At 57.2% G+C, this 27,794-nt stretch overlaps 1 protein-coding gene across 1 annotated transcript in view; it reads right to left on the minus strand.

The window, feature by feature from the left end:
• Positions 1 to 10,957: 10,957 nt before the first annotated feature.
• LOC141726465 (olfactory receptor 14J1-like) overlaps positions 10,958 to 27,794 on the minus strand; it is a 101,565-nt gene continuing 84,728 nt past the window's right edge. Inside the window, exon 2 of the mRNA XM_074531369.1 lies at positions 10,958 to 10,999. Within this exon, the coding sequence (XP_074387470.1) occupies positions 10,958 to 10,999 (42 nt within the window). The remainder of the gene's footprint in view (positions 11,000 to 27,794) is intronic.

Consider the following 27,794-nt stretch of genomic DNA (forward strand, 5'->3'; position numbering starts at 1 on the left):
TTTCTGACTACTGGCTCAACTCTTGTGTGTAAGTCAATTTTCATAGGGTCTGCTCGTTTTGATTTTCCTGGGCTATCAGTATCCCATACTCTTGGGTATAACTGATTCAATACTTGCTCTAAATAGTTCTTCTTCTTTGTTGGTCTTGTGTCAATTGTCAGTCCTACTGCTAAAACTGCCCATTTGTCTTCAGGTACCTTCCATTGAAGTTTTCTTTCTCTAAACGGAACTCTTGCTTCTACATTTTCAAGCAAATCCATGCCTAGGACAGATTTGAGTGAGTTTGGTAAATAAAGAAACTGATGTATTCCCATTTTCTTCTTGATTTTACATTGAAGTGGTTGCAGGAAGGATGCATTTTCTGGCTCCTATTGCTTGCAGATAGTTTTCACTTTTGGGTACCAGTGCTTGATTCAAGAGTGAAAATGTGTCTCCACATTTAGTTAAAAATTCAACTTCTTTATTATTCTTTAGCTGTATTTTCACCGGCAACCTGCTAGGGTAAGAACTGCCAGTCTCGGTCATTCCTGGTATCTGGTTAACACTGCACAGCAGCCTGCATCGTTCGCGTCCCACAAAGGCCTTACAATAGGACACAGCTGGCCCGCTGTACCTTGTAAGGCTCCACTAGCAATTTGTCCCTGCACACGTGCTCTGGCTGCCTTGATCGCCAACTCTTTTGCTGGTTTGGTTAGCTCTGTCAACATGAAATCAGTATCACCTCAGCCTGGCTCTTGACTCTTGACTATGAACTCCAAACTTTTTGCTGCTTTGCTAGGGTTTTCTCTATCCATTTTAACTTTTTCCCACCAACTGTCCAGGGCACTAGTAGAAAAGAAGACGTTCACCCCCATGGCTTCTCCTGGGGGACTCAAGCCTTGCCTTAAGGGGGTGGCTAAAGGCAAAGCTTTCTTGGTTTTATTCCTTGAGTTGCTTGTCACTGGGGCTCTCTGAAACTGTCCCCTCACCTGGATTATTCATCTCATCCTCACTGCCATTTGGCTTTCACTCAGGGGGCAGAGTGGTTGCCTGAGGGGGAGTGTACCCCAGCTGGCCTGGGCTAACTCGGCTGTAAATCTTGGACACCTAGAACACAATCTTCCTGGAGCATTTGAGCCAATTTCAAACATCTCTGCCCTATGCTGAATGCTGAACGACATCTCTTTCTTTTCTGCCTCTTACCTCTTTCCAAAGTTAGGACTAAAATTCCTGCGGGGCCAAATCAAAGCCACAATTTCTTGTGCCACTCACATTTATTCCTCAGGGTAAAAACCATGTCTGCATATATCACCGGATCTCATTTTTTCTTCTTGTCTTAAAAATAGCATCAACTGTAACAATGGATCATAACGTTCCATTTGGGGGTCACATTTCACCACTTCCTAATTGATACTAAGCCTACCATTGCGTAAGAGTGCTTCATCAGGTTACCTTACACGAAAAATTCCCCTCTGGGATTCCCCCCAAATCTTTCTCATCTGCTAAATTACATTCCAGTGGGCTCTTTTTAATACCATCTGTACCTCTTGTGTTATTCATTCTTCATGCTGTCTAAATTTCCAATCTTAGCAGGATGTATTAGTACCTCTCGTTTCCTTCTCTTTATCCCCTGTATACTACACTTAACATGCACGGGCTGTCTCTGAGTCACCCAGCACCAATATTCTTTTTTATAGTCCTAACAAGCAGTGAAAACAAAAGGATTCCACATTCCACACAATCTCCAAGGAATTGGGGTATGATCGGACATACAACGAGTTTCTTAAAAGACTGCCTAAAGTCCTACTCAGGAGTATATACTCATGTAAACCTAGAGGTCAAAACCCTTGACTTTTGATGTAGTGTCTGAAAGCTTGGGTGACAGCTCAATGTTCTTCAAACACTTCTCAAACTCAGACGGGCTTGGTGCTGCGCCCATTTCCCTGGGGTGTTCCGGTTTGTGTTTATTTATCAGTTATGGTAGAATGGTTTGTTTTGATGTACCCCGTATTTTCCCCAAGTTGGTTTACCCGTAGGTTTGGCCCTCCCTCAGAGCTGTCCCTCATGCCATTTCCCTTTGTTCCAGCTCCTTCCCTGCCTCTCAAGATAATCCAGCTCTTTATTCCTGAACATTCCCTGTCACTTTTGCCTTGGACCAAACCCCAGACTGCACCATCCCTTTGGAATTCCTCTATTGCTGGAAGCCCCACTGGCCCATGTGACCTAGCCTCTCCTCCCATCTGTCCTAATTAGTCCCAAGCAACTATGGGATCCCCTTGCTCCTCCCCTGCAGATTCCTTATTGCTCAATGGTTTGTATCCACCCCCTGAGTTGTACCCCGATAAAATCCCGTGCACAGAAGTGCTGGCGACTCTTTCAGGCTGAATCCTTCCCTTGGGATAAACCTTTGCCTTTGGAACCTCACAATCGAGGGGCCTCCTGCTTCTCTTTGGCCTGCTCCGTGCTGCAGTCAGTAGATCCTGAAGCACTGAGCAGTGGCTCACCAGGGTCAGCCGCGGGCAGGACCCACGCCTTGGCCGTTCCCCGCTCCTGGCGCAGCGCCGCAGTTTTCCCAAGAGGCAGCCCGGGCTCCGCTGGGCTGCGTCCATGGGGAACCCGTCCCGGTGCCCGACCGTGCTCTGGGTGAAAAACCTTTATCTGATACGGAAATGAAACCTGCCCCGTCCCAGCTCCCTGCCCTTTCCTCGGGTCCTGTCACTGGTCCCAGCAGTGACGAGAGCTGCAGCAGCCCCTCTGATTCCTCTCAGGAGGATGTTGAAGACCACAATGACGCCCTTTACTCTCCTCCAGGCTGAACAAAGTGGCCTCAGCTGCATCTAGGGCTTCCCCTCCAGGCCACACTCCATACTTGCAGTCCTCCTTTGCATTCTGGCTAATGGTTTCATCACTTTTGATACTGTGCTGCCCAAAACAGCGCCTGTCTACTTTCAGCGCTTGTCTCGGCTGCTGCTACAGGGCGTGGGCACCATCATCAGAGACACAGAAGAGCTTGTCCTCCCAGAGTCGTCCTTATCCCCTATCACGTGTCTGCCTTGATGTTCACTGGGGAATTTCCCACTTTGTGGCCGCTCATTGCTGTGCTCAGCAAGGACACAGTTTTGTTTGGACGTGAGCTGCCAGAGCAAGACATGCAGCAACGGAAGCTGAGAATAGCAGAGGCTGGGCAGATTCTGGTTTTTTCCAGAATGTGGGAAAGAGAGTGAGAAAAGCACAAGGAAATTTCAGACTGTTAACTTTGCAATCTAATTGCCCTGGGAAACTCAGCAATGGATGGTGCTCTGGTGCTACTGCCAATGCCTTCCACGATAAAAAAAATCATTCCAGGATGGAGCAACATCATCTGACAGAGACCAAGTGTGCCAGCAGCTGCTCCAGGTGCTCCTGCCATCAGCGCCTGCAGGAAAGAGGCACAGCCCCCCATGCACGTGGGCTTTGGCTCCTTCTGGCACAGAAGCCCCCCGGGGGCACAGGTCTCTGGGGCAGGAGTCAGGCACCAGCACTGCCAGGGCTCGGGGTGTGGCAGGTCTGCTTGGGCAGGGACTCTGCCACACCTGCTGATGTCAGCGCTCCCCGGGCCCCAGGCCTCAGAGCAGCGTTCGTGCCCGGGCCCACACGTTCCTTGTGCGTGTCACACCGGCGGGTTTAGGAGGGCCACCAGCCGGGACGTGTCCCAAGGAGGCCGTGCCAGCTTCCCTGCAAGGCCCCGTGCCCTTCCTAGAACGGCTGCGTCGGCAGCCCTGGGGGCTCCTTCTGCTGCCCTGAGCCCACAGAGCATGGCAGCGTTTGCTGATGCTCTGAGCCCTTCCTAAAGATCCTGTCGGCCTGGCTTAGACTCCTGGGGCCAGCCATTCCTTCCAGCCTGGGCCACTTTGGGTAGGTAGGCTGGGCCTGGCCCCAAGGCAGGCGGCAGCGTGTGCAAGGGCCCTCGGTGACACGGTGCCGCACAGTCATTGTGACATGGAACCGGGTGTCCAAGGGCCCTCTGTGACACCTGGTGACATAGGAGCTGGCAGTGACAAGAGCACGCCACAGTGCTCAGAGCACGCGACGGGACAGGACGGGACAGAGCGGTGCCGTGAGGAGCCCCCGCACAGCGCGCTCGTTCGCGTCCCACCCGGAGCTTTTCTCAAGCCTTGTGTCTGCAGCTGAGCTCCAGGCCCAGACCACAGGACTTGCTGACCCGTGGTCTCCCTGAGGCTTCTCTTCTGCAGGTGCCCTTGAGGCCAGACCACAAGTCCTTGACAGGAGTCTCCTGTCTTTGTGGCAGGAGCCCTTGAGACCGAGTGCAGGACTTGCTGTCCTGCAGCCCTCCTGAGGCTTCTTACTTGAAGGTGCCTTCCAGGCACCATTGCACGACTTGGTGACTTCAAGTGCCCTTGGTGACAGGGCATCTCTCCTGAAAATAGGCACAAATCCAGTCAGAGACATGGAGCAGAGACCCCCGAGAGTGCCTGAGCTGGCCTGGGTGGAGGAGGAGGAAGAAGGCCCCGGAGCTGCCCCAGCACAGAAGACTGAAGAGGTGGTGCCGTTCCAGCCACCGCAGGAGGGTGAGTGGCAGAGCTGAGCCACAGGACTGGTGCCTGCTGCCAGCTTGGCCCCACACCATGCCATGCTGTGCTGCGCCATGCTATCCCCTGGGGACATGCCCACGGACAGGACGGAAGAGGGGCCGGGCAGACACCCCGCAGTGGCCGTGCTCCGTCCCCTGGAGCATCCCGGGGCTCTCTCGGCCTGGGGAGCGCAGGGCAGGCCCGTGTTCTCCGGCCTCTCCCGCAGCCCCTCATCTCTGGCTGCGCTCGCTCTTTGCCAGATGCAGCCCTGGAGCGCACACGAGAGCAGGAGTCCAGCCGTGGCCGCTTCCGCAGAACAGCGCAGGTACCTGCAGCCACCCCCACCTGGGCTGGGCCTGCTGTCCCTGCTCAGCCCGGCACCGTGTGTGCAGCACTGCATGCAACATCCCCGGCTTCTTGCCCTTCTCCTACAGTTCGTTTGCAACTTCCTCAAGAGAATTGAGGAGGAAGAGACCATCGCCATGGGCGTAGGCCTCAGGCCATACTCGCCCATCTTCCTCAGCAAGACCAGTGCTGCTCTGCTGTCTATGCTTGTCGAGGAAGATTTTTACACTCCAAAGCAAGTAAGCAGCCTGTGGCCAGGCTTTGATCCTCCCAGCAATTGCTTGGCCTCCGCAGCCATGCATGCTGCTTGCTGTGAGCCTTTCAGGCCACATGGCAGTGGGGTGGGAAGGGAAGCACTCCTCTGGGGAAGCTGGGAACATTGCTCCCTCTGGCAGCTTTCCAAGTCTCCCCGTGCCTTCTCCAGGTGCCTGCCATGGTGAGCTACATCCACCAGTGGCTCACGGCCAATGATTCTGCTGAGCACAGGCTGGACAAGACCCTGCTGGATCTCACCGAAGCACAGCCAAATGACGCAGTCATGACGCTCCTGCGTGTGGCCCCGTCCTGTGACAGGTATGGGGCCCACCTGCCCACAGGGCTCAGGCCTCCCCAGCCCATCACCCTGCACAGCCTGCCCCAGGTGTCTGAGCAACAGAGACTTCCAGGGCCCTCTGGCTGCTCCCTTTCCCAGCCCTGCCCTGTCAGCCCCTGAGCCTGCTGCCATGCTCCCTTGCTGCCTCTCAGGGCTCTGTGCCCACAGGCCTGGGCTGTCGGGCTGCTGCTGGCAGGGGGGCAGTGGGCACAGGCAGAAATGGCAGCCAGCTCAGCTGCCCCCGGTGCTGTGTCTGACACCCCCCTGAGACACAGCTCTAACCCCACAGAGCTGCCATGGCCATGTGGAAGACCATCATGGGCTCAGCCAGGACTGCGGAGCTGGCGCAGCTGATCCTCCTGGATGTGCTGGGGAGCTGGCCAGAGTACAGCACCTGTGTCGCTGAAAGACACGAGAGAGCACAAGCACACCACCACTCAAGGTGAAGGGAAAAAAGGGAAGTTTTATTCTCTGACTCCAATATTTATAGCTTTACAAAAGTGACAGTGGATTGGAAGGTGACATTGACACCTCTGCAATGTCACTGGTCAAACCAACAGTCCATCAACTCTCTCCTCCTCCATAAAGGAATGTAAAACAATGAGTTATTTACAGAAAGTGTGTGAGAAAATTCACTCCAGGAATGTCAACATCAGAAGGCTTAGAAAATCTTAAAAAAACCAGGGTGACATCTCACCCTTTTCCGTTTAAAAAGAAAAAGGAAAAGAAAATGAACAATGTGAAAAGGAAAATATGAACAACGTTCAATGTCCACTTGCAGAGGAGTCATCGGAGTGATCACTCTCAACATCTGCGTCCGAATCATCACTCAATGATTCCCCCGCTTGATGCCTTTCAGGTTGGTCACGGTTTCCATCTTGCCCGTCAGCTGGATTCTGTCTCTGTGGTCGCAGGTCAGGGCGAACACATTTTGAAGGTACCCAGCGTACCCCAGTATCTGTGGATACACAAGCATACCCGCGCCCCGAAGCGATAAGGTCATAGGGACCTTCCCACTGTTTGGTGACTAAATTCCGCACCCGAACTTTCGCTCGAAGCTGATGTGCCTCGTCCGCAGCCTGTAATGAGAGATGGTGATTCAGAATAACAGGGTTATTTGAGTTCTGCGGCACTGTGAGATGATTGATTGTGCACAAAGCTTTTGCCAACCGACTGTGCGGGGTTTCACCCTGCATTCCCCGTTTTTGTTTTTGAATAACCTGCTTCAAAGTACCATGAGCACGTTCTACAATAGCTTGACCAGTCGGAGAATGAGGGATACCAAACTTGTGTGAGACACCCCACAACTGCAGGAACTGCCGCACCTTTTGCGATGCGTAAGCAGGACCATTGTCGGTTTTCACAGCAGAAGGTATGCCCAGAACGGCAAAGGCCTGCCTCCAGTGGGCAAGGACATCACGGGCCTTCTCCCCAGTGTGAGCCGAAGCCCACATCGCAGAGGAGAATGTGTCCACAGTGACATGCACATACTTGAGCCGGCCAAACTCGGCAATCTGGGTGACATCAGTCTGCCAAAGCTCCAAGGCCCTAAGGCCTCTGGGGTTTACCCCTGCCGGCAAAGGCGGAGCCAGTGCATGGCAGTCATCACATGACTCGACAATGTCACGAGCCTCAGCTGGCGTCAGCTGAAACTGCTTCTGCAGGGTATGTGCGTTCTGGTGGAAAAACCCATGTGATGCCTTGGCCTGCGCGAGTGTATTAGGCTGAGGCGCTACCCACGCTGGGTTAGCCAACTTGTCAGCCCTCGCGTTACCTTCTACGATAAAACCTGGCAAATCGGTGTGACTCCTCACATGCAGAACATAAAATGGATGAACTCGGGCCTGAATGGCACACCACAAGGTCTTCAGTAAATGAAACAAGGCAGGATTACTGACCTCCTTCAAAACCGAATGACCCAACCGCTGTGCGATGTCAGCCACATAGGCGGAATCCGTGACCAAGTTGAAAGGTTCCTGGGAAAATTTCTCAAATGCCATGACAGCAGCCCTCAATTCAACCAATTGGGCTGACCCATCCTCATGGCCTTCCAAAACCTGCCACTCAGATCCATCCCTCCAGGTGACAATGGCCTTTCCCGTTCTCCCTGAACCGTCAGTGAAGACGGTGGGTCCTTGCACGGGTTCCTGACTATTCTTGGGCCTCAAAGAGATTTGTGTGGATTTCGCCATATGCAACAGCCTATGGCTGGGCAGATGATAAGTAATCTGCCCTGAAAAATTTTCCAGAGCACTCTGCAGGGACACACTGTTTGCAAAGCTCCAGTCAAAATCCTCCCGTTGCACCGGGAGTATGATCTCTGCAGGATCCGCACCCATCAATTGCAAACATCGTTGTCGGCATTTGATTATCAAGCGAGCAATTAGCTCAAACAATGCAGTTGCCGTCTTCTGCGGCTGATGGGGCAGAAAAACCCATTCCAGAACGTGCAAGGAATCAGACCATTTGTCACTCCATTGACCAATGATACCTGTGGGATGCAGATCTGGAGTGGTGATGAACACAGTGACATCAACGGAGGGATCAATGCGATAAACCTGACAAGCCGAAACAGCTTGCTGAACCACCTCCAACGCCTTACTCGCCTCAGGGGTCAGTGTGCGAGGCGACTTTAGATCAGAGTCTCCTTTCAACAAATCATACAGAGGAGACAGCTGTGCATTGGTTAATCCCAAATACGGACGTAACCAAGTGATGACACCTATCAATTTCTGAGCATCATTCAGTGTCTTCACAGAATGCACAAATTGCACCTCCTGGTGACAGATTGTCCGTTCCAGAATCTTGACCCCCAAGTACTTCCAAGGTGATTCCTGTTGGACCTTTTCTGGAGCCACCTGCAGTCCATGAGCATGCAAAGCATCGAGCAGCCGAGGCTGAATCCTCAGCAACTCATCCTGGGTGGACGCGGCCACCAAAATGTCATCCATATAATGATACAGACGCGCATCAGGAAACTGCTTGCGAACTCCAGACAAGGCACGGGCCACATACCATTGGCATATGACAGGAGAATTACGCATGCCCTGAGGCAATGTCCTCCATTGATATCTCTGTGCGGGCTCAGCCTCGTTAACTGCTGGCACCGAGAAGGCAAACTTCGGTCTATCATCGGGATGCAAAGGAATCGAAAAGAAACAATCCTTCAGATCCACAATGAGGACCGGCCAGCCTGCAGGAAGCATGGTAGGCGATGGCATGCCCGCCTGCAATGGTCCCATGCTTTCCATCACGGCATTGACCTTTCGGAGGTCTTGCAACAACCTCCATTTCCCAGATTTCTTTCTGATACAGAAGACAGGAGTGTTCCAAGGACTGTCAGAAGGCTCCAAATGACCCTGGTCCAACTGCTCTTGCACCAAATTCCGAAGGGCGACTAATTTATCATCAGTGAGGGGCCACTGCTTCTCCCAAATGGGTTTGTCCACCAGCCACCGTATAGGAGGCGTAGGACACTCTGCGCCCTTCACTGCAGTGGCCCCCATTAAAAATCCGTCCCAATACGCACCCCCCAGGCAGACAGAACATCCCTCCCCCAGAAGTTGGCAGGAGTAGAAGTAACATGAGGCCTAACCCAGGCCATCTGTCCCTCCGGGTTCGTGACCAGCACGGGCTGCTGGGCCACGTAACATTGCGCCGTCCCTCCCAGGCCAGCGACAGATGTTCCCACCGGATCCAGGGGCCACTCCGAGGGCCAGGCGGCAAGGGAGAGAACAGTGACGTCAGCACCGCTGTCGAGAAGCCCGCGAAGGTGGATTTCCGACGGTGTCGCACCAGGAATGGACAGGGTACACAGCATCTCGGGACGGTCCTTGGTCAGGACAGCAGTCCAGTGAACCTGAGGCAGCCCGGTGGATCCAAAACCACCAGCTCCACGTGACCGGTCAGCTGTCCTGCGAACAGAAGACTTAAAAGGCACAAGTTGAGCAAGCCGTGTCCCTTTTGGGATTGTGACAGGGGGAGTGGGTGTGGAGACCATGGCACAAATCTGTCCTGTAAAATCTGCATCAATGAGCCCCAGGTGCACAATGAGGCCCTGAAGGGTGGCACTGGACCTCCCCATAAGGAGAGCACTCATGCCCCCACCCAAGGGACCAAAGGCATCTAGGGGAACCTTGCGTATCTCAGACGAATCTAAGACAACTGTTGCTGCGGTGCAGACGTCCACGCCTGCTGATCCGCGGGTGCTGGCTGCAAGCCGGCAAAGGAGACCTCCATCGGCACCTGGGTCTGGAGAGAAGCTTGTGTCTGAGCGCGCCCCTCCTGCTGCGCGCTCCGCTTCATGTTTCCCGAACCCGGTAAAGCCTGGCCATTAGCATGAACAGTCGCCTTACAAACGTTAGACATGTGATTCGGCCTACCACACCGACCGCACAGGAACATGGGGAATTTGATCTTCTGCACCTTCTTCCCCCGCTTCCTGCTAGACTGCGCATTCCCCTGCTGTGGCCGCCCGTCCTGCGGTGCTGCCCAGACCGGCTGCACAGCGGCAGCCACAGCAGCCAACTTCCGACGTGAGGGAATGATGTTTGCACAGGCTTCTGCCATCTCCCAGATACTAGCATCACCAGGCATGGCCGCTATAACCTTATTACAAGCTGCATTACAATTACACTTAACAAGATTTGCAATCGTAACTTCCCTCGCCACAGGATCAGGCACCTGCCTCTCCACGGACGCAATCAACCTTCCCAGAAATACCATAAAAGGCTCATCATCCCCCTGGACAACGGTTGAAAACGGCTGCTTCGGAGCCGCCATTTCCAGGGTCTGCACAATCGCCCCTATGCCCAGTGATCTGCATTGCTGAAGGACAAGGGGATCGTATCCAACCTGTCCCTGAACATCCTCATAACGGTCCGTCCCCAGCAGCATTTCAGCAACAACCCTACGCCTGGGGTCCTCTGGCGCCAGCGCAGCATTCTGCTTCACCGCTTGGGCCGCCATACGGGCCCACTTGGTCTCAAAAACACCAAGTTGCACAGGGTCAAAAAGAGAATGTGCCACACAACGGACATCGTGAGGTGTCAGCGGGTCCCTATTTAATCTCCGAAGAATGTGCATAACCTCATCAGACCCCAAACCATGCTGAGCAACGGCTTCACGGAGTTCCTTCTCCTGCTTATATGCAAGGGGTTCATAAGTGTTATGAGTGACGCCCCTGAGCACAGGGAAAGCCTGGGGAACCCCAGGAGAGACCACTCCTGCTTATCGAACGCCTTCGCAGGGTCCGAAAAAAACCCTCGCTCTCGGGCCCACAGAACCAATCTCTCCAAATCATCCCAGGAAACAGATACCTGCTTACACTCCAGGACCCCCCTCCAGAGATCCAAAATGAGGGAATCATCCTGGAAAACCACAGAGGTTTCCATTGCCCCAAGAAGAGCAGGCAAAGCACCAAAAAGAGGGGGAGAAAATCTCACCAATCAAACAATTTGCTGTCCCTGTCTCAGCCTTGGCTGCAATACACTTCGGCGGTCACCAGATGTCGCTGAAAGACACGAGAGAGCACAAGCACACCAGCACTCAAGGTGAAGGGAAAAAAGGGAAGTTTTATTCTCTGACTCCAATATTTATAGCTTTACAAAAGTGACAGTGGATTGGAAGGTGACATTGACACCTCTGCAATGTCACTGGTCAAACCAACAGTCCATCAACTCTCTCCTCCTCCATAAAGGAATGTAAAACAATGAGTTATTTACAGAAAGTGTGTGAGAAAATTCACTCCAGGAATGTCAACATCAGAAGGCTTAGAAAATCTTAAAAAAACCAGGGTGACACACCTGCACCTCCGATGGGGACGAAACGGGTGTCTTTGCCCTGGCTGTGAGTTTCTGCAACTGGACTTTGCAGGCCCCAAGGCTGCCTCTCCAGCAGCTCTCCATCCTCCTTCCCCCACTGCATCTCCCCGCCTCAGGCGCTGCCCTGAAACCTGGCCCAGGGGCAGCTTCAGGCCCACCAGGCCCCATGCTCTCCCTGCCAAGGTCTCTCCAGGCCTCTCCCTGCCACGCTCGGGCCCAGCCACACGCACACCTCGGCACTGAGCGCTGTCTCGGGGGGCTTTGTCCTTTGCAGGCAACCGTGGTGATGTGGAAGATCCTCCAGGTGCCCTGTCTGCCACGCATCTTGAAGGTGTATTTCCCCCGCCTATTTGTGCATCTGCTATTCCAAGTGTTCTTCAGCACTCTGGATATGCCAGAGGCGGTGGACACCTTCTGGAAGGGATGCCAGGAAGAGCACGGCCTTGCCACCAGCCCCAACAGGTGCCCCATGCCACTCCTCCTGTCCCTGCCACGTGGCCGGCCAAGGAGCCAGTGCTGCCGGTGTGACCTGGGCTTTGCTGCGCACACAGGTTTGCAGTGCGCACCCTCAAGTCCCTGCTCTGCCTTCTCCGCTGCGAGGATGTGGTGGTGGCAATGGAGCGCAGGTGTGCCTGGGACACGCTGCTCTCTCTTGACACTCACCACTTTGCCGTGGCTCTGCTGGCCAGGTGAGACCCCCTTCTCCCCACTGCCTCTGCCATTGCTGCTCTGTGCCCAGGTGGCCCACAAAGTGTCCGTGGTGGCCATGGGCCAGAGCGCCCTGTCACTGAAGGAATGGCCAAGCAGACTGGAAAAGGCTGGCAGAGGAGGGTGCTCATGAGCAACCAACTCCCAAATGGCCCACGTCCCCTTGCCGGAAGGGTGCTGGGGAAAGATGAGAACTGGATGAGTCACGCCTGGGAGAGGTTTGCCTCACTGGCTCAGGGTCTTGTTTCCTTTTTCCCCTCTTCAGAGAAATTCGCCGCTTAGCCATCCACTTTTGTTCCGTGGTTGCATTCTACCTGCTCGCCCTGCTCAGCAAAGAGATGCCATACTGGGATTTCCCTGCCCTGGCATTCCTTGTGGAGGTGAGCCTCAAGGCCAGCGCTGCCTGGCTGAGCCGCCTCCCAGCCCTCTGGCCTCTCGCAGCCACAGCTGCCAGGACAGTGCCCCTGCCCGTGCCCTGTGCCGCTGCCTGGGCCCGGCCCTGTGCGCTGCTGGGCTCCTGCCGGCCGGCTCCCCTGACACTGCCCTGTGCCTTTCAGGTCCTCGAGTGCCTGGACTTGAGGGAATGCAGTGACAGCGTTCTGGAGATCCTGGCACAGAACCTGCAGAGCGAGCACATGGCTAGGCGTTACTTGGCACTCCGAGGCCTCGTAGTGCTGGGCAAGAATCCCTTGATGGTGAGAAGGGGCAGTGGCTGAAGCCGTGCAGGCAGCGTGGGGCTGGGCAACACTGTCGCTTGGCCTTGCATGGGCTTCGGCCACTAGGGCGGCTGCTGCCAGCTCTCCTGCCTCCCGCTTCAGCTGCCCCAGTGCTTCGGGACAGGCCTTTGGCCTCTGGGCCCTGCGGCAGCCGGGCGGCCTCTCACAAAGTCGTGTTCCGCACAGGCCGAAAAAATGCAGAGCCTGACTGAAAGTCTTGTGGAGCTCCTGGAGGAAAATGACAGCGACATGATCAGGATGAGCATTCTTCTACTCAGATATTTGCTCCTGGATAATGGCGCCCCAATAGCCACCCCCATCGCCCTGCAGCTGGCTGAGGCGCTCCTGCCACTCTTTGACAGCGTAAGGCTCTGTGCCCACAGCCACGGCCACTGGCTGCTGCCCGGACACTTGGTGCCCTGTGCAGATGCACGCCTGTGCCCTGGAGGGCCTGAAGCAGCTGATGCTCAGGTCTTTTGCCCTTTCCTTTCATCCAGGATGATATCCAGGTGCAGCTGAGCTCCATGGCTGTCTTTCAAGAGATGCTGGACTTATTAACAGAAGAGGGAAGAAAGGCCCTCAAGTCCCACGTGCGCCAGAGCCTGCTCCCTCTCTACTTCCACTGCCATGATGAGAATCAGATTGTTGCTGAGGTGAGCACTTGTGGCCAGCTGCTGTCCCCCTGGCAGGGGCTTGGGCTGCCTCCTGCCCCGGCACCTTGCAGGCTGCAGCCTCCTTCAGCCTGTGCCCTGGACTGTGGGGCCATCTGTGCGTCTCTGTTGCTCTCCAGGCCTCCCGGGAAACGCTGCATTCCTCAGCCAGATTCCTGAAGAGGACGGATATCCAACAAATGCTAGACGTGGATCAGAGCATTGGCGAGTGCCTGGTAAGAGCAGCCGAGAAGTCCCAGCCTCAGCACGGCCAAGGTCCCTGAGGGCGGCGCTCAGTGTGGGGGAGTGGCAGCTGTGCCCGCTGCTGCACCCAGAGGTCGCGCGGGCTCTTCTCCCGCAGGCTCCCGCAGGCCCGAGTCGGGTGCCCTGGGAGTCCGGGCCCGGCGGGGCTGCGGCGCGGCACCGCGGCTCCCCGGGCAGCAGCCGGCCCTCTGCCCCCTGCCCTCGGGAGCCCTTGGCCAGAGGCTGTTGGCGGCGCCTCAGGGCTGTGCGGCCAGGGGAGGCCGGCGCTGGGCGCAGGCAGCGCCCCGCCCAGGGGCTGAGCCCGCGCCAACCCTTCCCCTCCTGCCGCTCTCTGCAGCTGGCACAGGACAGGAGCCGAGCGGCCAAGCAGCTGCGCCAGGCCCTGCGCTACCTGCAGAGCCCACAGGAGTCCCTGCGAGAGGCGGCCGTCAGGTTCATGGGTGAGTCCCGAGCCCGGGCTCCCTCCCCGGCCCGCCGCAGCTCGGCCCCGGCCCCGCCTGCTGCCCCGGCAGCGCCAGCCGGGCCCGGTGCCGTGGAGCCCCGCCTGGCCTGGGCATTGCTGCTGCCGCCCTCTGGCAGCCGTGCCCTGGGGCGGCAGCGTGCGGCAAGGGCCGGGCTGAGCCCTGCCGGGCCAGCAGCCCGTGTGGCCGCAGCGCCGGCAGCGCCGCTGGCAGGGAGCTGTGCCGCTGGGGCCGTGACAGGCTCTGTGTTCACAGGCATGGCCGGGCGGCACCTGAGGGGGCAGCAGCAAGAGCTGCAGCTGATCTGCAGTGGTGAGTGTGTGAGGGCAGCCGGCTGACCGCGGGGGCTGCAGGGGGCAGCTGCAAGCCCTGCCCCGGCTGCGGAGGGCTCTGCTCCCGTCGACAGGGCACACAGAGATTTCAGGGCCACGTGTGGCATTCGTGGCCAGCACCTTGTCCCTTCTCCCTGCGGGCCATGGCAAGAGCCGGCCGGGATAGCGCCGGCAGGGGCTCTCCTCGGCTCCCTGCACATGCGGGATCCGACCTTGCCTCTTTTCCACTCTCTTGCAGCCCTTGAAGAAATGGCACGTGACAGCAGTCCTGCAGTCAGAGATGCTGCCGTTGAATTTTGTTTAGTTCTCCGGGCCGTACAGAGAGCTCCCTACTCCCCATGGCGTAAGCTGCGAGATCGATTCCGCAGTGCGTGGAGGAAACGGCCTCGTCTGTGCAGCACTGCCGTGCTGTTCTGCTGGAGCTCCACAGAGAGATGATCTGAAAGACTCTGTCTGCTGGGGCCATTTAAGCCAGCAGGGATTTTCTGTTTCTTCTTCGAGATTTTTCTGTTTGTATTTTCGTTTTTGTTGAGTATAGAATATTGTAGAATAGAATAGAATAGAATATCTTACAATACACAGAGTCCCAGCATCTTTCTTTTCCTGCACGGGGTCTGTAGGGCACAGGGGGAGAGGGGGAAAAGGGTCCTTGTGCTCAGCCAGCTGTCCAGGAGTGCAGTGTTGCAGGGAAAATGGCCAGAAGCCCCTTGGCCTTTGATGGTTCTGCTGAAGCCTGCTGGTGCTGCCGACAGAGCGGCTGGGCAGGGGCCGGAGCTGCGGGGATCCCTGCCGGAGCGGTGCCTGGCAATGGCCACAAGCCCTGTGCCGGGGAGGAAGGGCCATCTGTGTCCTCCTGCCCATGTGCTGCTGGCTGTGTTGCTGAGGGCTCCCAGGTGCCTCTGGATGGGGCTCCTCTGGAGCTGCTGTGGGGCTGCGGCGCTGCTGCCGGCAAGCTTGGGGAGACCCTGAGGGGCTGAGGCACTGTTAAGCCCTGAGCAACGGGCTGGCAGAGGCCATAAGCCCCCTGGCAGCCGCCTTGATCCCGACAGCCGGCTGCTCTGGCGCTTCCAGGTCGGTGGCCGGGTTGGAGGGACCCCCTGGAATCAGGCGTGGAACCCTGGTCCTGGCCTTTCAGGGCCGTGAGGCCAGCTGTTGTGGGGCTGGGCATGTGCCCTCCCTGGGCTCCAGACTGGAGGCCCCCGCCCCTCAGGCTTAGGCATTGATCTCCACCGTCTGATATCCAAGTCTTGTTCCTGTTGCTGTGGGGGAGGCCGAGCTCTGTGGCTTTAGGCCCCATGGAGCCAGAAGAGCAGCAGCTTTGAGCCCACAGGGGCCACAGAAAGGCCCTCCTGGACCACGGGCATTCCTGTCCTTCCCAAGGCAGGGACACATGAGCGTGCAGCGGGCACCTGCAGGGTGCCACGCTGGCTTTGCACTGGGCCACCTCCCTGTGCTGTGCACAGCTGGCTCTTTGCTTTGCTGCTCTCGGCCTTGTGTCGTCGTACTCCTTTGGCTGCCTGCAGCCAGGGGCAGCCCTATCAGGAGGGTGAAAGGCCCCGTCTCCAACATCTCAAGGGGGAAATGGAGCTCTCCTAGCCCTCAGCCTATGCTGTAAGCAGAGCAGAGCCTTTTCCCCAGCCCCGTTGGCTTTCTGCCTGCTTCTGGCCCCTGGCCACCATGACCCACTGCACTCGCTCTGAGTCACCTGCAGCATGCCTGGTGCCTCTTCATTTGCTGACCCTGGGATGGGAGGCTCACTGAGGGAAAGGTGGCTGTCCCAATGCTGAGGGCACACGTGGCTCACTGAGCAGACTTGAGGCTTCCCCAGCGGCTTGCAGGTGCCTTATGTGTCATGTTACAGTGCTTGTGCTCCTGCCTCTTCCTGTCCCTCTTCTCACCCTCACCCAACCTGCACCCTCTGACCTACCCTCAGTAAACCCTGATGCATCAGACACGGTGTCAAGAGCCCTCCTTCGGCTGCCGGTCGAGCGCACATCAAAACCTCCGGGCCTGGCAGCAAGGTGGCCTGGGAGAGCTGGTCTCTCAGACCAAGAGGGAGCGGCTCTCGACTGCACCTGCCCATGGACCTTCCCCGCACCAAATAAAATCATCTCCAAGTTTAGCTAGTAAACTAGTAAGGTATAAACCATTAATTGCCTGGAAATCTGGCACTAGTCTCTAAGTTCCATTAGGTTTCTTTATTGCTAATCTAGCAGTACTCAATTTTGACTTCCATTCTTCCAATAATCCTGATGTCAGGAATTTATCGATTGTTGGATCTATTTCTTTCCTAGCTTCTAATCTTCAAGGGTATTGCTTTCTGACTACTGGCTCAACTCTTGTGTGTAACTCAATTTTCATAGGGTCTGCTCGTTTTGATTTTCCTGGGCTATCAGTATCCCATACTCTTGGGTATAACTGATTCAATACTTGCTCTAAATAGTTCTTCTTCTTTGTTGGTCTTGTGTCAACTGTCAGTCCTACTGCTAAAACTGCCCATTTGTCTTCAGGTACCTTCCATTGAAGTTTTCTTTCTCTAAACGGAACTCTTGCTTCTACATTTTCAAGCAAATCCATGCCTAGGACAGATTTGAGTGAGTTTGGTAAATAAAGAAACTGATGTATTCCCATTTTCTTCTTGATTTTACATTGAAGTGGTTGCAGGAAGGATGCATTTTCTGGCTCCTATTGCTTGCAGATAGTTTTCACTTTTGGGTACCAGTGCTTGATTCAAGAGTGAAAATGTGTCTCCACATTTAGTTAAAAATTCAACTTCTTTATTATTCTTTAGCTGTATTTTCACCGGCAACCTGCTAGGGTAAGAACTGCCAGTCTCGGTCATTCCTGGTATCTGGTTAACACTGCACAGCAGCCTGCATCGTTCGCGTCCCACAAAGGCCTTACAATAGGACACAGCTGGCCCGCTGTACCTTGTAAGGCTCCACTAGCAATTTGTCCCTGCACACGTGCTCTGGCTGCCTTGATCGCCAACTCTTTTGCTGGTTTGGTTAGCTCTGTCAACATGAAATCAGTATCACCTCAGCCTGGCTCTTGACTCTTGACTATGAACTCCAAACTTTTTGCTGCTTTGCTAGGGTTTTCTCTATCCATTTTAACTTTTTCCCACCAACTGTCCAGGGCACTAGTAGAAAAGAAGACGTTCACCCCCATGGCTTCTCCTGGGGGACTCAAGCCTTGCCTTAAGGGGGTGGCTAAAGGCAAAGCTTTCTTGGTTTTATTCCTTGAGTTGCTTGTCACTGGGGCTCTCTGAAACTGTCCCCTCACCTGGATTATTCATCTCATCCTCACTGCCATTTGGCTTTCACTCAGGGGGCAGAGTGGTTGCCTGAGGGGGAGTGTACCCCAGCTGGCCTGGGCTAACTCGGCTGTAAATCTTGGACACCTAGAACACAATCTTCCTGGAGCATTTGAGCCAATTTCAAACATCTCTGCCCTATGCTGAATGCTGAACGACATCTCTTTCTTTTCTGCCTCTTGCCTCTTTCCAAAGTTAGGACTAAAATTCCTGCGGGGCCAAATCAAAGCCACAATTTCTTGTGCCACTCAGATTTATTCCTCAGGGTAAAAACCATGTCTGCATATATCACCGGATCTCATTTTTTCTTCTTGTCTTTAAAATAGCATCAACTGTAACAATGGATCATAACGTTCCATTTGGGGGTCACATTTCACCACTTCCTAATTGATACTAAGCCTACCATTGCGTAAGAGTACTTCATCAGGTTACCTTACACGAAAAATTACCCTCTGGGATTCCCCCCAAATCTTTCTCATCTGCTAAATTACATTCCAGTGGGCTCTTTTTAATACCATCTTTACCTCTTGTGTCATTCATTCTTCATGCTATCTAAATTTCCGATCTTAGCAGGATGTATTAGTACCTCTCGTTTCCTTCTCTTTATCCCCTGTATACTACACTTAACATGCACGGGCTGTCTCTGAGTCACCCAGCACCAATATTCTTTTTTATAGTCCTAACAAGCAGTGAAAACAAAAGGATTCCACATTCCACACAATCTCCAAGGAATTGGGGTATGATCGGACATACAACGAGTTTCTTAAAAGACTGCCTAAAGTCCTACTCAGGAGTATATACTCATGTAAACCTAGAGGTCAAAACCCTTGACTTTTGATGTAGTGTCTGAAAGCTTGGGTGACAGCTCAATGTTCTTCAAACACTTCTCAAACTCAGACGGGCTTGGTGCTGCGCCCATTTCCCTGGGGTGTTCCGGTTTGTGTTTATTTATCAGTTATGGTAGAATGGTTTGTTTTGATGTACCCCGTATTTTCCCCAAGTTGGTTTACCCGTAGGTTTTGCCCTCCCTCAGAGCTGTCCCTCATGCCATTTCCCTTTGTTCCAGCTCCTTCCCTGCCTCTCAAGATAATCCAGCTCTTTATTCCTGAACATTCCCTGTCACTTTTGCCTTGGACCAAACCCCAGACTGCACCATCCCTTTGGAATTCCTCTATTGCTGGAAGCCCCACTGGCCCATGTGACCTAGCCTCTCCTCCCATCTGTCCTAATTAGTCCCAAGCAACTATGGGATCCCCTTGCTCCTCCCCTGCAGATTCCTTATTGCTCAATGGTTTGTATCCACCCCCTGAGTTGTACCCCGATAAAATCCCGTGCACAGAAGTGCTGGCGACTCTTTCAGGCTGAATCCTTCCCTTGGGATAAACCTTTGCCTTTGGAACCTCACAATCGAGGGGCCTCCTGCTTCTCTTTGGCCTGCTCCGTGCTGCAGTCAGTAGATCCTGAAGCACTGAGCAGTGGCTCACCAGGGTCAGCCGCGGGCAGGACCCACGCCTTGGCCGTTCCCCGCTCCTGGCGCAGCGCCGCAGTTTTCCCAAGAGGCAGCCCGGGCTCCGCTGGGCTGCGTCCATGGGGAACCCGTCCCGGTGCCCGACCGTGCTCTGGGTGAAAAACCTTTATCTGATACGGAAATGAAACCTGCCCCGTCCCAGCTCCCTGCCCTTTCCTCGGGTCCTGTCACTGGTCCCAGCAGTGACGAGAGCTGCAGCAGCCCCTCTGATTCCTCTCAGGAGGATGTTGAAGACCACAATGACGCCCTTTACTCTCCTCCAGGCTGAACAAAGTGGCCTCAGCTGCATCTAGGGCTTCCCCTCCAGGCCACACTCCATACTTGCAGTCCTCCTTTGCATTCTGGCTAATGGTTTCATCACTTTTGATACTGTGCTGCCCAAAACAGCGCCTGTCTACTTTCAGCGCTTCTCTCGGCTGCTGCTACAGGGCGTGGGCACCATCATCAGAGACACAGAAGAGCTTGTCCTCCCAGAGTCGTCCTTATCCCCTATCACGTGTCTGCCTTGATGTTCACTGGGGAATTTCCCACTTTGTGGCCGCTCATTGCTGTGCTCAGCAAGGACACAGTTTTGTTTGGACGTGAGCTGCCAGAGCAAGACATGCAGCAACGGAAGCTGAGAATAGCAGAGGCTGGGCAGATTCTGGTTTTTTCCAGAATGTGGGAAAGAGAGTGAGAAAAGCACAAGGAAATTTCAGACTGTTAACTTTGCAATCTAATTGCCCTGGGAAACTCAGCAATGGATGGTGCTCTGCTGCTACTGCCAATGCCTTCCACGATAAAAAAAATCCTTCCAGGATGGAGCAACATCATCTGACAGAGACCAAGTGTGCCAGCAGCTGCTCCAGGTGCTCCTGCCATCAGCGCCTGCAGGAAAGAGGCACAGCCCCCCATGCACGTGGGCTTTGGCTCCTTCTGGCACAGAAGCCCCCCGGGGGCACAGGTCTCTGGGGCAGGAGTCAGGCACCAGCACTGCCAGGGCTCGGGGTGTGGCAGGTCTGCTTGGGCAGGGACTCTGCCACACCTGCTGATGTCAGCGCTCCCCGGGCCCCAGGCCTCAGAGCAGCGTTCGTGCCCGGGCCCACACGTTCCTTGTGCGTGTCACACCGGCGGGTTTAGGAGGGCCACCAGCCGGGACGTGTCCCAAGGAGGCCGTGCCAGCTTCCCTGCAAGGCCCCGTGCCCTTCCCAGAACGGCTGCGTCGGCAGCCCTGGGGGCTCCTTCTGCTGCCCTGAGCCCACAGAGCATGGCAGCGTTTGCTGATGCTCTGAGCCCTTCCTAAAGATCCTGTCGGCCTGGCTTAGACTCCTGGGGCCAGCCATTCCTTCCAGCCTGGGCCACTTTGGGTAGGTAGGCTGGGCCTGGCCCCAAGGCAGGCGGCAGCGTGTGCAAGGGCCCTCGGTGACACGGTGCCGCACAGTCATTGTGACATGGAACCGGGTGTCCAAGGGCCCTCTGTGACACCTGGTGACATAGGAGCTGGCAGTGACAAGAGCACGCCACAGTGCTCAGAGCACGCGACGGGACAGGACGGGACAGAGCGGTGCCGTGAGGAGCCCCCGCACAGCGCGCTCGTTCGCGTCCCACCCGGAGCTTTTCTCAAGCCTTGTGTCTGCAGCTGAGCTCCAGGCCAGACCACAGGACTTGCTGACCCGTGGTCTCCCTGAGGCTTCTCTTCTGCAGGTGCCCTTGAGGCCAGACCACAAGTCCTTGACAGGAGTCTCCTGTCTTTGTGGCAGGAGCCCTTGAGACCGAGTGCAGGACTTGCTGTCCTGCAGCCCTCCTGAGGCTTCTTACTTGAAGGTGCCTTCCAGGCACCATTGCACGACTTGGTGACTTCAAGTGCCCTTGGTGACAGGGCATCTCTCCTGAAAATAGGCACAAATCCAGTCAGAGACATGGAGCAGAGACCCCCGAGAGTGCCCGAGCTGGCCTGGGTGGAGGAGGAGGAAGAAGGCCCCGGAGCTGCCCCAGCACAGAAGACTGAAGAGGTGGTGCCGTTCCAGCCACCGCAGGAGGGTGAGTGGCAGAGCTGAGCCACAAGACTGGTGCCTGCTGCCAGCTTGGCCCCACACCATGCCATGCTGTGCTGCGCCATGCTATCCCCTGGGGACATGCCCACGGACAGGACGGAAGAGGGGCCGGGCAGACACCCCGCAGTGGCCGTGCTCCGTCCCCTGGAGCATCCCGGGGCTCTCTCGGCCTGGGGAGCGCAGGGCAGGCCCGTGTTCTCCGGCCTCTCCCGCAGCCCCTCATCTCTGGCTGCGCTCGCTCTTTGCCAGATGCAGCCCTGGAGCGCACACGAGAGCAGGAGTCCAGCCGTGGCCGCTTCCGCAGAACAGCGCAGGTACCTGCAGCCACCCCCACCTGGGCTGGGCCTGCTGTCCCTGCTCAGCCCGGCACCGTGTGTGCAGCACTGCATGCAACATCCCCGGCTTCTTGCCCTTCTCCTACAGTTCGTTTGCAACTTCCTCAAGAGAATTGAGGAGGAAGAGACCATCGCCATGGGCGTAGGCCTCAGGCCATACTCGCCCATCTTCCTCAGCAAGACCAGTGCTGCTCTGCTGTCTATGCTTGTCGAGGAAGATTTTTACACTCCAAAGCAAGTAAGCAGCCTGTGGCCAGGCTTTGATCCTCCCAGCAATTGCTTGGCCTCCGCAGCCATGCATGCTGCTTGCTGTGAGCCTTTCAGGCCACATGGCAGTGGGGTGGGAAGGGAAGCACTCCTCTGGGGAAGCTGGGAACATTGCTCCCTCTGGCAGCTTTCCAAGTCTCCCCGTGCCTTCTCCAGGTGCCTGCCATGGTGAGCTACATCCACCAGTGGCTCACGGCCAATGATTCTGCTGAGCACAGGCTGGACAAGACCCTGCTGGATCTCACCGAAGCACAGCCAAATGACGCAGTCATGACGCTCCTGCGTGTGGCCCCGTCCTGTGACAGGTATGGGGCCCACCTGCCCACAGGGCTCAGGCCTCCCCAGCCCATCACCCTGCACAGCCTGCCCCAGGTGTCTGAGCAACAGAGACTTCCAGGGCCCTCTGGCTGCTCCCTTTCCCAGCCCTGCCCTGTCAGCCCCTGAGCCTGCTGCCATGCTCCCTTGCTGCCTCTCAGGGCTCTGTGCCCACAGGCCTGGGCTGTCGGGCTGCTGCTGGCAGGGGGGCAGTGGGCACAGGCAGAAATGGCAGCCAGCTCAGCTGCCCCCGGTGCTGTGTCTGACACCCCCCTGAGACACAGCTCTAACCCCACAGAGCTGCCATGGCCATGTGGAAGACCATCATGGGCTCAGCCAGGACTGCGGAGCTGGCGCAGCTGATCCTCCTGGATGTGCTGGGGAGCTGGCCAGAGTACAGCACCTGCACCTCCGATGGGGACGAAACGGGTGTCTTTGCCCTGGCTGTGAGTTTCTGCAACTGGACTTTGCAGGCCCCAAGGCTGCCTCTCCAGCAGCTCTCCATCCTCCTTCCCCCACTGCATCTCCCCGCCTCAGGCGCTGCCCTGAAACCTGGCCCAGGGGCAGCTTCAGGCCCACCAGGCCCCATGCTCTCCCTGCCAAGGTCTCTCCAGGCCTCTCCCTGCCACGCTCGGGCCCAGCCACACGCACACCTCGGCACTGAGCGCTGTCTCGGGGGGCTTTGTCCTTTGCAGGCAACCGTGGTGATGTGGAAGATCCTCCAGGTGCCCTGTCTGCCACGGATCTTGAAGGTGTATTTCCCCCGCCTATTTGTGCATCTGCTATTCCAAGTGTTCTTCAGCACTCTGGATATGCCAGAGGCGGTGGACACCTTCTGGAAGGGATGCCAGGAAGAGCACGGCCTTGCCACCAGCCCCAACAGGTGCCCCATGCCACTCCTCCTGTCCCTGCCACGTGGCCGGCCAAGGAGCCAGTGCTGCCGGTGTGACCTGGGCTTTGCTGCGCACACAGGTTTGCAGTGCGCACCCTCAAGTCCCTGCTCTGCCTTCTCCGCTGCGAGGATGTGGTGGTGGCAATGGAGCGCAGGTGTGCCTGGGACACGCTGCTCTCTCTTGACACTCACCACTTTGCCGTGGCTCTGCTGGCCAGGTGAGACCCCCTTCTCCCCACTGCCTCTGCCATTGCTGCTCTGTGCCCAGGTGGCCCACAAAGTGTCCGTGGTGGCCATGGGCCAGAGCGCCCTGTCACTGAAGGAATGGCCAAGCGGACTGGAAAAGGCTGGCAGAGGAGGGTGCTCATGAGCAACCAACTCCCAAATGGCCCACGTCCCCTTGCCGGAAGGGTGCTGGGGAAAGATGAGAACTGGATGAGTCACGCCTGGGAGAGGTTTGCCTCACTGGCTCAGGGTCTTGTTTCCTTTTTCCCCTCTTCAGAGAAATTCGCCGCTTAGCCATCCACTTTTGTTCCGTGGTTGCATTCTACCTGCTCGCCCTGCTCAGCAAAGAGATGCCATACTGGGATTTCCCTGCCCTGGCATTCCTTGTGGAGGTGAGCCTCAAGGCCAGCGCTGCCTGGCTGAGCCGCCTCCCAGCCCTCTGGCCTCTCGCAGCCACAGCTGCCAGGACAGTGCCCCTGCCCGTGCCCTGTGCCGCTGCCTGGGCCCGGCCCTGTGCGCTGCTGGGCTCCTGCCGGCCGGCTCCCCTGTCACTGCCCTGTGCCTTTCAGGTCCTCGAGTGCCTGGACTTGAGGGAATGCAGTGACAGCGTTCTGGAGATCCTGGCACAGAACCTGCAGAGCGAGCACATGGCTAGGCGTTACTTGGCACTCCGAGGCCTCGTAGTGCTGGGCAAGAATCCCTTGATGGTGAGAAGGGGCAGTGGCTGAAGCCGTGCAGGCAGCGTGGGGCTGGGCAACACTGTCGCTTGGCCTTGCATGGGCTTCGGCCACTAGGGCGGCTGCTGCCAGCTCTCCTGCCTCCCGCTTCAGCTGCCCTAGTGCTTCGGGACAGGCCTTTGGCCTCTGGGCCCTGCGGCAGCCGGGCGGCCTCTCACAAAGTCGTGTTCCGCACAGGCCGAAAAAATGCAGAGCCTGACTGAGAGTCTTGTGGAGCTCCTGGAGGAAAATGACAGCGACATGATCAGGATGAGCATTCTTCTACTCAGATATTTGCTCCTGGATAATGGCGCCCCAATAGCCACCCCCATCGCCCTGCAGCTGGCTGAGGCGCTCCTGCCACTCTTTGACAGCGTAAGGCTCTGTGCCCACAGCCACGGCCACTGCCTGCTGCCCGGACACTTGGTGCCCTGTGCAGATGCACGCCTGTGCCCTGGAGGGCCTGAAGCAGCTGATGCTCAGGTCTTTTGCCCTTTCCTTTCATCCAGGATGATATCCAGGTGCAGCTGAGCTCCATGGCTGTCTTTCAAGAGATGCTGGACTTATTAACAGAAGAGGGAAGAAAGGCCCTCAAGTCCCACGTGCGCCAGAGCCTGCTCCCTCTCTACTTCCACTGCCATGATGAGAATCAGATTGTTGCTGAGGTGAGCACTTGTGGCCAGCTGCTGTCCCCCTGGCAGGGGCTTGGGCTGCCTCCTGCCCCGGCACCTTGCAGGCTGCAGCCTCCTTCAGCCTGTGCCCTGGACTGTGGGGCCATCTGTGCGTCTCTGTTGCTCTCCAGGCCTCCCGGGAAACGCTGCATTCCTCAGCCAGATTCCTGAAGAGGACGGATATCCAACAAATGCTAGACGTGGATCAGAGCATTGGCGAGTGCCTGGTAAGAGCAGCCGAGAAGTCCCAGCCTCAGCACGGCCAAGGTCCCTGAGGGCGGCGCTCAGTGTGGGGGAGTGGCAGCTGTGCCCGCTGCTGCACCCAGAGGTCGCGCGGGCTCTTCTCCCGCAGGCTCCCGCAGGCCCGAGTCGGGTGCCCTGGGAGTCCGGGCCCGGCGGGGCTGCGGCGCGGCACCGCGGCTCCCCGGGCAGCAGCCGGCCCTCTGCCCCGTGCCCTCGGGAGCCCTTGGCCAGAGGCTGTTGGCGGCGCCTCAGGGCTGTGCGGCCAGGGGAGGCCGGCGCTGGGCGCAGGCAGCGCCCCGCCCAGGGGCTGAGCCCGCGCCAACCCTTCCCTCCTGCCGCTCTCTGCAGCTGGCACAGGACAGGAGCCGAGCGGCCGAGCAGCTGCGCCAGGCCCTGCGCTACCTGCAGAGCCCACAGGAGTCCCTGCGAGAGGCGGCCGTCAGGTTCATGGGTGAGTCCCGAGCCCGGGCTCCCTCCCCGGCCCGCCGCAGCTCGGCCCCGGCCCCGCCTGCTGCCCCGGCAGCGCCAGCCGGGCCCGGTGCCGTGGAGCCCCGCCTGGCCTGGGCATTGCTGCTGCCGCCCTCTGGCAGCCGTGCCCTGGGGCGGCAGCGTGCGGCAAGGGCCGGGCTGAGCCCTGCCGGGCCAGCAGCCCGTGTGGCCGCAGCGCCGGCAGCGCCGCTGGCAGGGAGCTGTGCCGCTGGGGCCGTGACAGGCTCTGTGTTCACAGGCATGGCCGGGCGGCACCTGAGGGGGCAGCAGCAAGAGCTGCAGCTGATCTGCAGTGGTGAGTGTGTGAGGGCAGCCGGCTGACCGCGGGGGCTGCAGGGGGCAGCTGCAAGCCCTGCCCCGGCTGCGGAGGGCTCTGCTCCCGTCGACAGGGCACACAGAGATTTCAGGGCCACGTGTGGCATTCGTGGCCAGCACCTTGTCCCTTCTCCCTGCGGGCCATGGCAAGAGCCGGCCGGGATAGCGCCGGCAGGGGCTCTCCTCGGCTCCCTGCACATGCGGGATCCGACCTTGCCTCTTTTCCACTCTCTTGCAGCCCTTGAAGAAATGGCACGTGACAGCAGTCCTGCAGTCAGAGATGCTGCCGTTGAATTTTGTTTAGTTCTCCGGGCCGTACAGAGAGCTCCCTACTCCCCATGGCGTAAGCTGCGAGATCGATTCCGCAGTGCATGGAGGAAACGGCCTCGTCTGTGCAGCACTGCCGTGCTGTTCTGCTGGAGCTCCACAGAGAGATGATCTGAAAGACTCTGTCTGCTGGGGCCATTTAAGCCAGCAGGGATTTTCTGTTTCTTCTTCAAGATTTTTCTGTTTGTATTTTCGTTTTTGTTGAGTATAGAATATTGTAGAATAGAATAGAATAGAATATCTTACAATACACAGAGTCCCAGCATCTTTCTTTTCCTGCACGGGGTCTGTAGGGCACAGGGGGAGAGGGGGAAAAGGGTGCTTGAGCTCAGCCAGCTGTCCAGGAGTGCAGTGTTGCAGGGAAAATGGCCAGAAGCCCCTTGGCCTTTGATGGTTCTGCTGAAGCCTTTGTGCTGCCGACAGAGCGGCTGGGCAGGGGCCGGAGCTGCGGGGATCCCTGCCAGAGCGGTGCCTGGCAATGGCCACAAGCCCTGTGCCGGGGAGGAAGGGCCATCTGTGTCCTCCTGCCCATGTGCTGCTGGCTGTGTTGCTGAGGGCTCCCAGGTGCCTCTGGATGGGGCTCCTCTGGAGCTGCTGTGGGGCTGCGGCGCTGCTGCCGGCAAGCTTGGGGAGACCCTGAGGGGCTGAGGCACTGCTAAGCCCTGAGCAACGGGCTGGCAGAGGCCATAAGCCCCCTGGCAGCCGCCTTGATCCCGACAGCCGGCTGCTCTGGCGCTTCCAGGTCGGTGGCCGGGTTGGAGGGACCCCCTGGAATCAGGCGTGGAACCCTGGTCCTGGCCTTTCAGGGCCGTGAGGCCAGCTGTTGTGGGGCTGGGCATGTGCCCTCCCTGGGCTCCAGACTGGAGGGCCCCGCCCCTCGGGCTTAGGCATTGATCTCCACCGTCTGATATCCAAGTCTTGTTCCTGTTGCTGTGGGGGAGGCCGAGCTCTGTGGCTTTAGGCCCCATTGAGCCAGAAGAGCAGCAGCTTTGAGCCCACAGGGGCCACAGAAAGGCCCTCCTGGACCACGGGCATTCCTGTCCTTCCCAAGGCAGGGACACATGAGCGTGCAGCGGGCACCTGCAGGGTGCCACGCTGGCTTTGCACTGGGCCACCTCCCTGTGCTGTGCACGGCTGGCTCTTTGCTTTGCTGCTCTCGGCCTTGTGTCGTCGTACTCCTTTGGCTGCCTGCAGCCAGGGGCAGCGCTATCAGGAGGGTGAAAGGCCCCGACTCCAACATCTCAAGGGGGAAATGGAGCTCTCCTAGCCCTCAGCCTATGCTGTAAGCAGAGCAGAGCCTTTTCCCCAGCCCCGTTGGCTTTCTGCCTGCTTCTGGCCCCTGGCCACCATGACCCACTGCACTCGCTCTGAGTCACCTGCAGCATGCCTGGTGCCTCTTCATTTGCTGACCCTGGGATGGGAGGCTCACTGAGGGAAAGGTGGCTGTCCCAATGCTGAGGGCACACGTGGCTCACTGAGCAGACTTGAGGCTTCCCCAGCGGCTTGCAGGTGCCTTATGTGTCATGTTACAGTGCTTGTGCTCCTGCCTCTTCCTGTCCCTCTTCTCACCCTCACCCAACCTGCACCCTCTGACCTACCCTCAGTAAACCCTGATGCATCAGACACGGTGTCAAGAGCTCTCCTTCGGCTGCCGGTCGAGCGCACATCAAAACCTCCGGGCC

This window comes from Zonotrichia albicollis, chromosome 35 (genome assembly GCF_047830755.1).
Source record: "Zonotrichia albicollis isolate bZonAlb1 chromosome 35, bZonAlb1.hap1, whole genome shotgun sequence".
In the NCBI taxonomy this organism is placed as follows: domain Eukaryota; kingdom Metazoa; phylum Chordata; class Aves; order Passeriformes; family Passerellidae; genus Zonotrichia; species Zonotrichia albicollis.